Below are 14,560 nucleotides of genomic sequence, written 5' to 3' on the forward strand. Positions count from 1 at the left end.
AACAAGGACAGAATCCCCCTCGTTCTCACCTTCCACCCCACCAGCCAGCGGATCCAACAAATCATCCGCCAACATTTCCGTCACCTACAACGGGACCCCACCACTGGCCATATCTTCCCATCAGCTCCCCTCTCTGCGTTCCGCATAGACGGTTCCCTCCATAACTCCCTGGTCCACTCGTCCCTTCCTACCCAAACCACCCCAACCCCGGGCACTTTCCCCTGCAACCGCACGAGATGCAACACCTGTCCCTTTACCTCCCCCCTCAACTCCATCCAAGGATCCAAACAGTCTTTCCAGGTGAGACAAAGGTTCACCTGCACCTCCTCCAACCTCATCTATTGCATCCGCTGCTCTAGATGTCAAATTATTTACATCGGCGAAACCAAGCGCAGGCTCGGCGATCGCTTCGCTGAACACCTGTGCTCGGTCCGCATTAACCAAACTGATCTCCCGGTGGCCGAGCACCTCAACTCCCCCTCCCATTCCCAGTCTGACCTTTCTGTCATGGGCCTCCTCCAGTGCCATAGTGAGGCCCACCGGAAATTGGAGGAACAGTACCTCATATTTCGCCTGGGCAGTTTGCAGCCCAGTGGTATGAACATCGACTTCTCCAATTTTAGATAGTTCCTCTGTCCCGTCCCCTCCTCCTTCCCAGATCTCCCTCCATCTTCCTGACTCCACCTATATCCTTCCTTTGTCCAGCCCCCCTGACATCAGTCTGAAGAAGGGTCTCGACCAGAAACGTCACCCATTCCTTCTCTCCCGAGATGCTGCCTGACCTGCTGAGTTACTCCAGCATTTTGTGAATAAATACCTTCGATTTGTACCAGCATCTGCAGTTATCTTCTTATACTCCGTCCAATACAGTCCTTGAAAGGGAATAAATCCAATGGGAGACTTTGCTCTGAAGTAAATATTAAATAATTTCTATTAACAGGTAATAAAGTTATTAATGATTGCAAGTAATGGTTTTTCAGAATATTAAAGATGTTGAACCTCCTATTTGCAGAGGTGCGTATAAAACCAGGAAGAAATCATTAGCCCATTCTACATTTATGTAGAGATGTAGTTTAGAGACATAGTATGGAAATAAGCAAGCCCTTCAGACCACCGAGTCCAAGCCGACCATCAATCACCTGGAAATTTATCTCTATGTTAGACCACTTTCGTGGCACTTCCTGCGCATTAGTGATACTTTACAGAAGCCAATTAACCTACAAATCTGCACGTCTTTGAAGTGTGGGAGGAAACCGGAGCATCCGGAGAAAACCCACGTGGCCACAGGGAAAACATAAAAAATTCCGCGCAGACAGCACCCGTAATCAGGACTGGTACTCTACATCTGGGGCTCTGGCACCGTGAGGCAGCAGCTCTATCCCTGTGCCACTGTGCCATCCTTATTTATTGTCCACCCCTAATTGTCCTTGACAGGTTGTGGTGTGCTGCCATGAATCGATGCGGTCTTTCTGGTACGAGTTCTCGCTGCTGCTTGGGGGGGGAGTTCCAGGATTTAGACTCAGCATCGGTGAAAGAACAACGACGTATTTCCAGGTCAGCTTAATGAAGTGTTTGGAGGGAGCCTTTGGGTGCTGGTGTTCTACTGCACTGGTTGTCCCTTCTATTCCTGGCCTCAGATGTCTGGGTTTGGAAGATCACTGTAGGAAGTGGACTGGAGGAACAAAGGGATCCAGAGCCCAGAGTCACAAGTTACTAAAACTACCTGCAAATGTTAACATGGAGGTGGAATTATAAGGAGATCAATGGGGATTTTTTTTTTGGAGGAATAAATTCAAACTGCAGTGAAACTGGCATAGAACTTTGGTTTGATCACACAATGTAACAGGTACATTTCTGGTTTCTGTAACTGTAAGTCTCATCCAGTAAAATTCACTTTCACCAGTAGGATGTGGAGTAATGGCTTTGTGATTTGGGTTTACAGAATCCCCCTTGAAATCTCCAAGGGCTCGGTGAGCTCCGGAGCATTGAAGGGATATTGCATTGCACTTCCGGGAATCTCTGCAAGTCTAATCGATAAGCATTTGTCAGGTGGTGTTAAAATCCTCTGCTGCCGCCACTGCTGGCTGTCGGCAGTCAGAATCACAAGGCACTCTCACTCTGATATCCTTCACTCAAAGGGCCATCCAGTGGCCGCAAAGGAAAAAGTGGAAGAACAGGGGATTTGGTGGCAGGCAATTCTCAAAAACAGTAAAGGGAAGGAAAAGGCAAACAAAACCGCCTCTCACAGCAGCAAATAGTGGAAACCGATCACTGAATAGGAAATTAATATTCGACAACATCGTGTTGATACATTGGGCAGTAGCACAGTATAATGTGCAGACTCCCATACAAAGAAAATGTATTTCTATATCAACTTTCATATTCTTTCAGCCTATCACAGTGTGTTACTGTGATCAAATTCAATATAATCTCTAAGTAACAGTGGATCAAGGATCATTGAAAATGTTCAACAGGGAGACACTGTCCCAACCAGTAATGTCAGTGTTGACATTTCACCCGGTAACCTTAATTCATATGGCATTCTTGCCTATATCAGTAGCAAGAGTGTCCAAGTTGTTTCAAAAGAGATTTAGCAATAAGAGTAGATGTCAATATACAGAAGGACTGATTGGCTCCTTTGATCAAAAGCTTGGATGAAGAGGTGAGAATAAAGGAGAATAGTAATGCGCGTTGAGAGGGGGAAATGTGTTTAGACAATAGACAAGAGGTGCAGGAGTAGGCCATTCGGCCCTTCGCGCCAGCACCGCCATTCACTGTGATCATGGCTGATCATCTACAATCAGTACCCCATTCCTGCCTTCTCCCCATATCCCTTGACTCTGCTCTCTTTAAGAGCTCTATCTAACTCTCTCTTGAAAGCATCCAGAGAATTGGCCTCCACTGCCTTCTGAGGCATAGAATTCCACAGATTCACAACTCTCTGGGTGAAAAAGTTTTTCCTCATCTCTGTTCTAAATGGCCTTCTAAATGGCCTACTCCTTATTCTTAAACTATGATCCCTGGTTCTGGACTCCCCCAATATCGGGAACATGTTTCCTGCCTATAGCGTGTCCAATCCCTTAATCCTATAACTTTCAATAAGATCCTCTCTCATCCCCCTAAATTCCAGTGTATATAAGCCCAGTCATTCCATTCTTTCAACATATGACAGCCCCGCCATCCTGGGAATTAACCTCGTGAACCTACACTTCACTCCCTCAATAGCAAGAATGTCCTTCCTCAAGTTTGGAGACCAGAACTGCACACAATACTCCAGGTGTGGTCTCACAAGGGCCCTGTACAACTGCAGAAGGACCTCTTTGCTCCTATACTCAACTCCTCTTGTTATGAAGGCCAACATGACATTAGCTTTCTTCACTGCCTGCTGTACCTGCATGCTTACTTTCAGTGACTGATGAACAAGGACACCCATATCTTGTTGTACTTCCCCTTTTCCTAACTTGACACCATTCAGAAAATAATCCTGTTCTTGTTCTTGCCACCAAAGTGGATAACCTCACATTTATCCACATTAAACTGCATCTGCCATGCATCTGCCCACTCAACCAACCTGTCCGTCACCCTGCATCTTCATAGCATGCTCCTCGCAGTTCACACTGCTACCCAGCTTTGTGTCATCTGCAAATTTACTAATGTCACTTTTAATCCTTGCATCTAAGTCATTAATGTATATTGGAAATAGCTGCGGTCCCAGCACTGAGCCTTGCGGTACCCCACTAGTCACTGCCTGCCATTCTGAAAGGGACCCGTTAATCCCTACTCTTTGTTTCCTGTATGCCAACCAATTTTCTATCCATGTCAGTACCCTACCCCCAATACCATGTGCTCTAATTTTGCCCACTAATCTTGTATGTGGGGCCTTGTCGAAAAGGAGAGAGTTTAAGAGATCAGAGAACTAGTAAAGGCTTTTCCTGTATTTTCACCTGTGCCCTTTCTCTCCATCTTAAAGTATCGCTCTCCAATGTTTCCCAATTATAATGAAGGGTCGTTGACCTGAAATGTAATTCTGTTTCTCTCTCCATTGAAGCTGCCTGATGTGTTTGCAGCATTTTCTGTTTTATTGCAAAGCAGATAATAATAGCTACAAAACAGAAGAATAAAATAAAAATGGCAAGGATATCAAAATCAATTCAAGCAAGTCCAACAATAGTGCATGGAGAAAGCAGGAGCAGTGAGTCCCTGAGTAATCAGATAACTGCGGTTTGTAAAATAGAGCAAGGGTTTGTTAGATTAGTTGAATAACCAACATTGTATTTAAATTGTAGGATGAATTAAAAATCAGGGTTGAGCCGTGGACAAGACAGATAAATCTGCAAAAGATTAATATTTACTTTGTTTGATGGTGTTATACATATTCAGTTCTCGAATTGCTTAAACTGGTTAGTAAGTAAATTGGTCTTTACAAAAATTGCTCCTAGTGTGTTAGGAGTGGATGCGAAATAAGATAGAACTAGTGTGAATGGGTGATCGATGGTCGGCGTGGACTCGGCGGACCGAAGGGCCTGTTTCCATGCTGGTTTTTTCGAAACTAAATAAGTCAACTGAACTAAACTACATAAACAATTTGTGTGTGTGTGTGCGTGCGCGCGTGCGTGTGTGTGTTCTCCAGGGAAGTACACATGGCCATTGGGTGTTGTGCTCTGTTAGGGTGTGTGTGTGTATATATGACGCAGGCTGCCATGAGAGGCGGTAAAGGCGGGTACAACTAGAACATTTAAAAGGCCCTTGGGCAGGTACATGGATAGGGAGTTTTGGGCCATGGGCCAGATGCAGGCAAGTGGGACTGGTTCAGTTAAGTAACTTGGTTGGCATGGATGAGTTAGGACAAATGGCCTATTCCCGGTTGTATAACTCTTTTATGCTATTTTGAAAGTCCCATGTTTTTTTCAATCTTTCTATAAATGTTAATAAATGTTTCTATAAATGTTAATATATATTCCCTTGTGCATATAGCCTTCCATGGTCTCCACCTTCCTTGTCTCTGTAATTTCAGTTTTCAATTCCCCATCTCCCCACATATGTGGGCTTGACAAATGTTATCTCTCTTGTGTATTCCTCAAGTCCTTTTTGAATATTTTTCATTTTATTGTACTCCGATGCCATCTAGTTTCTGACTCCACTACCCTAAGGAAAATATGTAGGTGAAGATGTTGATCCTCCTTCCTTCATGTGCCTCATAAAAAGATAACAGGGAACAATAGGTGTGGACACAGATAATATATTAATTTGTCATAAAAAAGACACAAAGTGCTGGAGTAACCCAGCGGTTCAGGCAGCATCCCTGGAGAACATGGATAGCTGGTGAATGTGGTCTGAAGCAGGGTCCCGACCCGAAACATCACCTATCCACATTTACCAGAGATACTGCCTGACCTGCTGAGTTGTTCCAGCACACTTTTTTTGTAAACCAGCATTTGCAATTCCTTGTTCTGACATTCATATATCATCCTGGCATGTAATTCAATCACCTAAAATATTATCCATACAAAGAATGCACAAAATTGAATGAACACAGTGGTCAGGGGATCGTGCTCTACTGATTGCAGCTCCAGATTTTGGGTCATCCTTTGGTGCTGGTCTTGGCAATGAGCAGTGCTGGACTTTTATGTTCAGGTGCGGTCTGTATGTGGTGCATTGTTCTCTGTACCGTCTGTGTTTTAATTAAAGGAAGCAACAGGGTATCTTCGATTAGATGTTAGGATTTTTCTCAGAGTTTCTTCAATCGTAGAGCATCAGATCTAATTATACCCTGGTAAAAAAAGGATAATCCCAAACTGCTTTAATGAAGAAAGTAAAGATTAACCATTTTAATCAAGACTCAGTTGCTTCAATTTGCTCATCGGTCTGTTCATGTCAAATCAATCATTCAGTCTGGTTTTACTTGGTCTCACTAATCTGGCTTTGAAATATGTCAAGGCCAAAGAGGGCTGATAATCATTGCATAAACAACAACTTTCATTTATACAGCATCTTTAAAAAGCAAAATATGCAAAGTCTCTTCACGGGAGCCTCTCTGTTGTAGATTGGCTGCAAATAATGATACCAGAATGGGTGACTGTTAGCTTGGACAAGGGATTAAGTTCTAGCCAGCATCTTTAAAAATGAAAGAGAGACAAAGAGGGACAAAGAGATTTATGGAGGAAATTCCAGAGCCTAGGTCCCCGGCAGCTGAATGGCCGGAAAGGATGAAGAAACGGCAGACGAACATTTTGCATCAGTTTTCACCACTGAGAATACAAGTAACATCCCAGAAATAATTCTGAATTAGAAGGAAAATTGCAATCACTTGGGAAGTGACACTGAGCAAATTGTTGGGGCAGATGGCTGACAGGTCATAGGGTCCTGAAGAATTTCATCCAAGGGTCCAAAAAAAGAGACCAGTGAGATAGCTGATGCATTTACTTTAGTTTTCTAACTTCCCTAGATTTACTTAAGGTTTCATTCTAAGAGAGCGAGAGATACAAAAAAGGGAACCATAGGTCAATCAGCTTTCTCAAAGAGAAAGTTAAGAGCTATTACTGAAGATGTAATCACAAAACATTTAGGAAAATTCAAAGTAATCAGTTTAAATCAACATGGTTTTAGGTGAAGGGGAATTATATTTGACTAATTGATTGAAGCTCTTTGAAGAAGTAATTTGCTCTGTGTATAAAGGGGGACAAGCGACAATGATAAGCGTTGCATCAGAGGTTATTGGCGAAAATGAAAGCTCACATGAAGGAAGGTAACATTGATGTGGACAGAGATTATCTGGAGCGCAGTGCCAATGACACTAAGATAGTAATTATCAAGAGGGCAGAGGAGGCTGCAAGGGGTATCGTGGTTGCGAGTGGGGGAAAATCTGACCAAATGGAGTATAATTGAGGAAAATGTGAAATTATCCACTTCATCAGGGAAAGTAACAGTGAAGCATCTATATATTAAGACTCTTGTTTGTTTGTTTGTTTGTTCCTGAACTACAGCCAAAACGGTACACCATAGTGCAACAATTTTGGCCCACCTTACTCACCTTCGTCCCTTTGGTGCTAATGGAAGAAGTTTAATTGGAATCGGTGTTATATATTTAAAGTTATTCACATTTTAAAGTTTAAATCTATCTCCTAGGGACGGAGGGGGGAGGAGGGAGGGGGTGGAGGGAGGGGGTTGGGAGGGGGGATGAGGGAGGATAAGGGGGGTTGAGGGGCATGGAGTGGGGGGAGGGGAAGGGGGGAGTGGAGGGGGAGAGGGGGGAAAGGGGAGGAGGGGAGGGGGAGGAGAGGGTGCTGCAGCAATGCAGGAGAGGTTTGGGCCCAACTGGTCCACTTGGTCTAGTATTATCTAAATTGTGACAGTTTGCAGAGCCCTGAGATAGAGAAGGAAGGGTATATCCTGTTGCTAAGGATGGTATACAGATAAAAAAGGCATCTACTAAAGATAAGAGAATGCTATTTGTTAATCCAGTCAAATGAAATACAGAAGTAGAAGGTCTTGCTTCAGTTATATGCAGCATTGGTGAGACTATCTTTGGAATATGTGCATAGTACCGGCCCCATTATTTAAAGGAGGATTTTAATTTGTTAGATGTAGTTCAAAGAATGAATTAGACTGATACCTATTGTTTGAAGAAGCAATATTGGGTAGGTTCAGCTTGTATCCACTGGAATTTAGACAAGTGATTTAAATATGTAAGATCCCTAAGTTTCTTGACAGCGTGAATATGAGGGAGACGTTTCCTCCTGTGGGAAAATATGAACAAGGATTTATCATTCAAAAATAAAGGGTTCCACTATTTAAGACAAAGAGTTGAGATCTTTTGCTTGGTGGTCACTTGTGTTTGGAACTCTCCTCCTCAAAAGACACCGAAAGACTCTGGTCTTTGAATATTTTTAAGAGCAACATAGCTGGATCTTTGATAAGGAAATAGGATGATAAGGTGTCATGGGCAGTCAAGAATGAAGTTAAGCGGCGGACCAGGCTAGTGGGGCCCAGTGACCTACTTCTTATCCCAATTTGTATGAGATTAATTTCAAAGAGATCAAGATGCCAGAAATAGAAGAACACTGAGATCTCAGAATGTCACGGAGTTGGCGAAGATTACAAAGATGTGAAGGGAGGGTGAGTGAAGAGAAGGATGAGAACTTTGAAATCGATCACATTGCTTAAGTGACCACTCGTTTAATAATTAAAAACTGCAAAGCTCTTCGTGTGGTACACCCCCCTCCACACTAGGACAGGAAACTAAAGCCTGAGAGAAACTGGAGGCTCTGACCCTGTTACTGGCCTGGAATGGACCAGAATGAACTAAATGTGGAATATAATGTGGGAAATGAGCAGTTATATACAGCAAACTCTGACATAAAGCAGCATATTCGTAACCATACCTTTCAATTATGGTGACGGGACCAATTTTGGACACTGACTGGAGCTCCCCAGATCTTCTTTGAAATGTGCCATAGAATAAAAAAACTTTCCACTTCCGGGTATCTTTCAATTCAAAACTGACATGGTGGAATCTGGAGTAAAAGTCCAAGGTTATTAGCCCTAGACTACCACTAACCATCTTATCATATCATATCATATATATACAGCCGGAAACAGGCCTTTTCGGCCCACCAAGTCCGTGCCGCCCAGCGATCCCCGTACATTAACACTATCCTACACCCACTAGGGACAATTTTTACATTTTTACATTTACCCAGCCAATTAACCTACATACCTTGTCATCTTGTCAATTAATTTTGATGGGAAATGAATGCAGCTACTTAATGTATTCATGTCAAAGGTATTTATTCACAAAATGCTGGAGTAACTCAGCAGGTCAGGCAGCATCTCTGGAGAGAAGGAATGGGTGACGTTTCGGGTCGAGACCCTTCTTCAGACTGATGTCAGGGGGGCGGGACAAAGGAAGGATATAGGTGGAAAGAGGAAGATAGAGGGAGATCTGGGAAGGAGGAGGGGAAGAGAGGGACAGAGGAACTATCTAAAGTTGTATTCATGTATTCATTTCCTGTCAAGAAATTATTGAATAATTGAGCAGAATTTCCAAAGAAGGGGGAGCTTTTCCGTTCTCATCTCCAACCAATGCATTAAATCCAGATTTACTAGTAACTCAACCCCAGACGTCACCTTGCAACCACAAGCTGGTCCAACGGAGAAACCACTGTCTGGCAGCAGAATCATGGAGTGAGTGAACCAAAAATGGCCTGCCCATGAAACTGCCCAAAGCTCTTTGATAGCCAGCTAAGTCATGCGCCATTAACCAGCTGTTCAGGCTTTGAACTACCGAATATTTCGTATATCCGTTCAAAATAATTACAAACCTTCAAATTATTAAAAAAATGAAATGATTTTGTTTTACGAAAGAAAACTGCCAACATTTATATTCATTTAAAAAACATGTCAATAATCTAAAACACAATCTGAATATGTACATTAACTGAAAGTTTCCTGGGTCAACACAGCTGTTATTTGCAGAACCACTGTTACTGTGGTAGACCTGAAGTTGTTTAGGTGAGATCTGAAGCATGATCTGGTGTAATCTTCACGCTCTTGCATTTGGCCGCAGGGCTCTAAATTATTATTGAGAAATAACCATTGGCAACTCATGGTTTCTGCATTTGCAAGGGTACTCAGAAGTTGCTGTCACATGTAACTGTTGGCAGTCACATCATTAACTTGTGATTTCTCCAGGCAAAATCAGGGGGTTGTTGCTAAAACAATCACTATTGATCTGGAGATCATGACGCACATTTTATTCCCCACAACAATACATTCTCTTCACAATATGTACAGTAAATGCAATTAGGACACAACATTTTTTTTAAATTCAAGCAATTCAACACATTTCCTTAAAAAAAATGTCATCATCTCCAATGTTTCACTGTTAAATGATGCAGCCTTGAAGCATTTGAGAAGCTATACAAGGGACTCAGTCCTACCATGTCCAGTGATGCATGACCCAAGATTGTTGCTTCATCAGTCTTCAGTGTATTCCTCAGCAGACACTCCTGCACTATAGAATGTGCAATCAGTTGTGGACATTGCTTTGGAGACAAATATGTTACGAGCAGGCCAAAGTTCATCTTTCACTGAGTTGATGATTTTCCAGCAGCATTCAATATTTGTCTATGTGTCTGTGCAAAAGGCAAAATTTGTAAAACTGCACAGAGTACTGCATTACAAAGCTGCATGGGACAAACCCTGCTAAAGATCATTGCATCCTTTTTCACTCCTTCATGACAAATGTACACAAGGACCTGGGCAGAATCTTGTAATCCACATTCAATATTGATACTGATTTATTATTGTACAGTGAACCTGCACTCCTTCACATGTTGACTAATTGTGATTTGCACGAACGTCTTGGTTTTACACTTGTAGAACATGTGTAATTTATGCATAATTTACACTTTGTGTACTCTCTGAATCTATCTGTCATGTTGCTGCAGGCAACGTTTTCATTGCACCTGTGCCTCATCGTATTTGGGATTATGACAACAAACCCGACTGGACTACATTTATTGAAGTCATGAAATTCAAAGTTAAAGATGCCCAACTGCTGAGAAAATCTTTAATTTGAACCCATTCTTAATGCCACTGTTTCATTCAGTAGAAAGGTGAAGATATTTTTACAGAAGAAAGGGGAAGAAATGTTGAACATTGCCCAGTCCATCACGGGTACTGACCTCCCACCATCGAAGGGATCTATGATAGCTGCTGCGTCAAAAAGACAGCCAGCATTGTCAGAGACCCACTGCTCTGAACTACGTAGACGTAGGGGCATTACTGTTTGGTTTTTTAATGTTTATATTCACTGATTTAAAAAAAAAATTATGGTATATACAGAGTACAATGTTTACAAATCTGTTGTACTTGTGCTGCTACAAGTAAGAATGTATTGCTCCATGTCGGGACATATGACTATAATACACTCTTGGCTCTTGATTTCCTAATGAACTTTAACAAGAATACATACAAGGGTGATTTTTTCATATTAATTAAAATGTGTTCCAAAACAGCTGGAGAAGTTCAATATATTTAAATTAGTTTTAAAAAAATAGAATAAAAAGCTACTCTTATTGTAACATTGATATTGTAACTGATGAACGTAGTGAAATACCCTTGGTTCATTCACTAATGTGCTATAGAGAAGGAAATCTATGCCTATGTGTAACTCCAGTTATGAAGCAGTGTATTTGAATCTGAATTTCTCTGTGAAATGGTACGGCAAGTGCTCACAGCAAGAATTAAGTAATGCAGAGCCAATATTGCAGACTGTATTGCAGACTGAAGACTCTTCAGGTCTGATGAAAGGTCTTTGACCTGGTATGTTAACCAGCATCTGCAGGTCCTTATTTCTCCATTAGCTAAATGGGATAGATTCAGAATATATATCTGAGCATTAGGGTGTTCTATTTCTTACTGCACGAGCATTGAAGAGACAAATACATCACCCGATTGATAACATTGGAGTCACACACAGACCAGATTGGGGATGGATGGCAAGTTATTTTCCTGAGGCTCACTAGGTGATGTCACCAGATTCCAAGACACAGATCATCCTGACTTAAAAATATATCTCTATTTATTAATCATCATAAACCCCGGAATCTCTTCCCCAATTGTACTATGGGAGCACCTACGTTTCGAGAATGTAGTTCACTCTGTCTTCTCAAGGGCAATTAGAAAAGTGGTAATGAATACAGTCTATAACAGTGACAATCACATTCCGTAAATTAACAGAAACATATCAAGATTAAATAAATAATATCATGGAACTGGAAATAAATGAAATAGGAAGTGAAATAGGAAGTGAAATAGGAAATTGTTCGCCCGAGACTCGACATCTTTTAAAAAACGGTAAGAGGGGGAGCAGCCTGAAGAAAGGTCCCGACCCGAGATGTCGCCTGTCCATTCCCCTAGCAGAAGCTACCTGACCCGCCAGAGTTCCTCCAGCACTTTGTGTGTGCGTTTTTTTGAACAATGTAATATTGTTTACAAAGAGAGCATTATAAAATGCAAGTCAAGGGGGAAGAAGGTGGTAGAAATGTGTTCGTTTACGGAAGGTAAATATCAATGTTGCTGTTGATACCTCATCCTCCGACACTCCAACTCACATCCATCCCCAAGTTCAACGTGCGGAAGCATCCACTCATTGTTTGCACGGTCGAACTAACTTGCTGCCGCATAGCGCCCGCCCACCCCACACGTCCATCAGAGCGGCATGGAACCAATGACGATGGAGAATGCGGCAAAGCGGGCATTTGAATGGTCGAATTGGCACCTGAAGCCCGCCTTTTGTCATCATCCTCCAATGAGCGTCCAATGGCGTCACAATGCCGGGAGCCAGCAGGCTAGGTGGCGCTGCATTTATAAAGGGCTGTCAGAAGGGGGGCGGGCATTTCCGAGGTGCGGACAGGCGGGAGGGAGGCGGTTGTCGTGTTGGGCAGCGCTGCGAGAATTTAATATCAAGGTCGATTCTCAGTTTAAAAATCCAGGCGATAAGAATATTGTGAAGGCAGGGGCGCGATGAGCGGGCGTCTCGGCCTGCGGCCCACCCGTCATGGCTAAACTGGGTGCCGGCGGGATGAGGTAATCGAGCCGCCGGGTTGGCCTCGCCCGAGGGCAGCCGGTGCCCAGGCTCCGCTCCGCTTCTCTTCCAGCCTTTCACTCAGTCGCCTTCCGCCCGGAGTTTCGGGCCTTGTCTCTTGCCCGGGTCTCCCTTGCTTGTGCCGCAGGAGTCGCTCCTGCTCCCGGCCCGAGGATGTTCGGCAACAGCCGGCGTGCAGGCCGCCTGCCCTCGCTGCTGCTTCTCGGCCTCCTGGTGCTGGCGGCCGTCGTGGCCTTCAACTACTGGATGGTGTCGACGCGGAACGGCAAGATGCAGCTCGAACTGGCCGAGCTCCAGGTGCAGGTAGGCCGGTGCTCGGGCAGCGGGTGCGATTCGTTACGGACACTCGCCAGAGACCTACTCACAACCGGGGGGCTGATGCTTCACCCTCTCCACCGTCGACACATCTAGGTGCTGGTTCGGATGCTCTGCACTCCCCCCAAAGCTGGAGCACTTGGACAGACACAAGCTCTGTCACAGTCCAGCCGGCACACAGGAGGAGAGGCGGCGGACACAGCTACACCCGGACACCACTCCCTCACACCAGGGAGTGCTGACCGCACCCCCTTGCACCTGTAGCCCGTGTGCATCCTATAAAGATCCTGTGCATACACAACATCCTCTTACCGGTGGGTGGGTAGAGTGGGTGAGTGAGACACTCAAACTTGATTAGCGAGTCCGGGGTTATGGGGAGAACCAGGAGTATGGGGCTGAGGGGCAGATAGATCAGCCATGATCAAATGGCAGAGTAGACTTGATGGGCTGAATTGCCTAATTCTGCTCCTAGAACATGAACATGGTGGATAGATTAAGAAAATAACTGCAGATGCTGGTACAAATCGAAGGTATTTATTCACAAAATGCTGGAGTAACTCAGCAGGTCAGGCAGCATCTCGGGAGAGAAGATCAGTTTGAAGAAGGGTCTCGACCCGAAACGTCACCCATTCCTTCTCTCCCGAGATGCTGCCTGACCTGCTGAGTTACTCCAGCATTTTGTGAATAAATACCTTCGATGGTGGATAGATTGGTGTGAGACACCCAGACAAGGTGGATAAAGTGGTGACGGGAAGCATGTACAATCATACACATCGCTGGTCATGGATGCACCTAGGTAGCTTAACCCACAAATACCCTAATATTGGTGCGGACCCATTCATCAAATGCAAGGGGTGGGTGAGTGTTAGCTGTGCCCAAATCTACAGGCTTAGGCCCACAGGTAAAAAATATATAGGTGTACACCCACTTACAAACCCAGCTGAGGCCAACAATCTGATGAAGGGTCTTGACCTGAAACCACCTATTCCGTTTCTCCAGTGATGCTCCCTGTCCTGTTGAGTCACTCCAGCATTTTGTGTCTATCTTCTGAGACCAACAAAATTGAGCCTGCTAACACAGGGTTGAAAAAAGGCATGTTATAATTGGCTTACTGTGTCTCCCACATGAAATGCATTCACCGGTAGCTTTACTTTGCTTATTTATTATTCATTTTACTCAAATTATATGGGAAATGTTTGGTGAAATTCCTCCTGAACAATTTTGGGTACAATTCCTCATGAGAAAACTCTCCTGAACAATTTTGAGGAATTGCACCCCATCTGAACCCTTCACGCTATGATTTTCCCCAGTCTATATCGGGAAAGTTAAAACAAACTTATTTGACCTGCAGCTGTCTGCAATCTCCCGGCACATTTGTTCTTCTAATTCCCATTGACTATACAGAGGTCTGTAGTACACCCCCCCCCCCCCCCCAACAAGGTGATCATCCCTTTCTTGTTCCTCAGCTCCACCCATATGGCCTCACTAGATGAACCATTCGTAATGTCACCTTTGAACACAGCCATGATGTCCTCCTTAACCAACAATGCAACCCCCCCTTCCCCTTTTTCTCTCACGCCTGTCTCTCTTGAAACTCCTGTACCCTGGAACACTGAGCTGCCTGTCCTGCCCCTC

At 43.9% G+C, this 14,560-nt stretch overlaps 1 protein-coding gene across 3 annotated transcripts in view; it reads left to right on the forward strand.

The window, feature by feature from the left end:
- The first annotated feature begins 12,388 nt into the window (after nt 1-12,388).
- Nucleotides 12,389-14,560, forward strand: part of golm2 (golgi membrane protein 2) — a 63,263-nt gene continuing 61,091 nt past the window's right edge. For 2 of the 3 annotated variants that reach the window (XM_078427204.1, XM_078427205.1), the window contains exon 1: nt 12,389-12,913. In XM_078427204.1, the coding sequence (XP_078283330.1) occupies nt 12,764-12,913 (150 nt within the window). In that variant the 5' untranslated portion in view covers nt 12,389-12,763. The remainder of the gene's footprint in view (nt 12,914-14,560) is intronic. The other variant, XM_078427203.1, reaches the window with a different exon arrangement.

The sequence above is a fragment of the Rhinoraja longicauda genome, chromosome 33, assembly GCF_053455715.1.
Source record: "Rhinoraja longicauda isolate Sanriku21f chromosome 33, sRhiLon1.1, whole genome shotgun sequence".
NCBI classification, from domain to species: domain Eukaryota; kingdom Metazoa; phylum Chordata; class Chondrichthyes; order Rajiformes; family Arhynchobatidae; genus Rhinoraja; species Rhinoraja longicauda.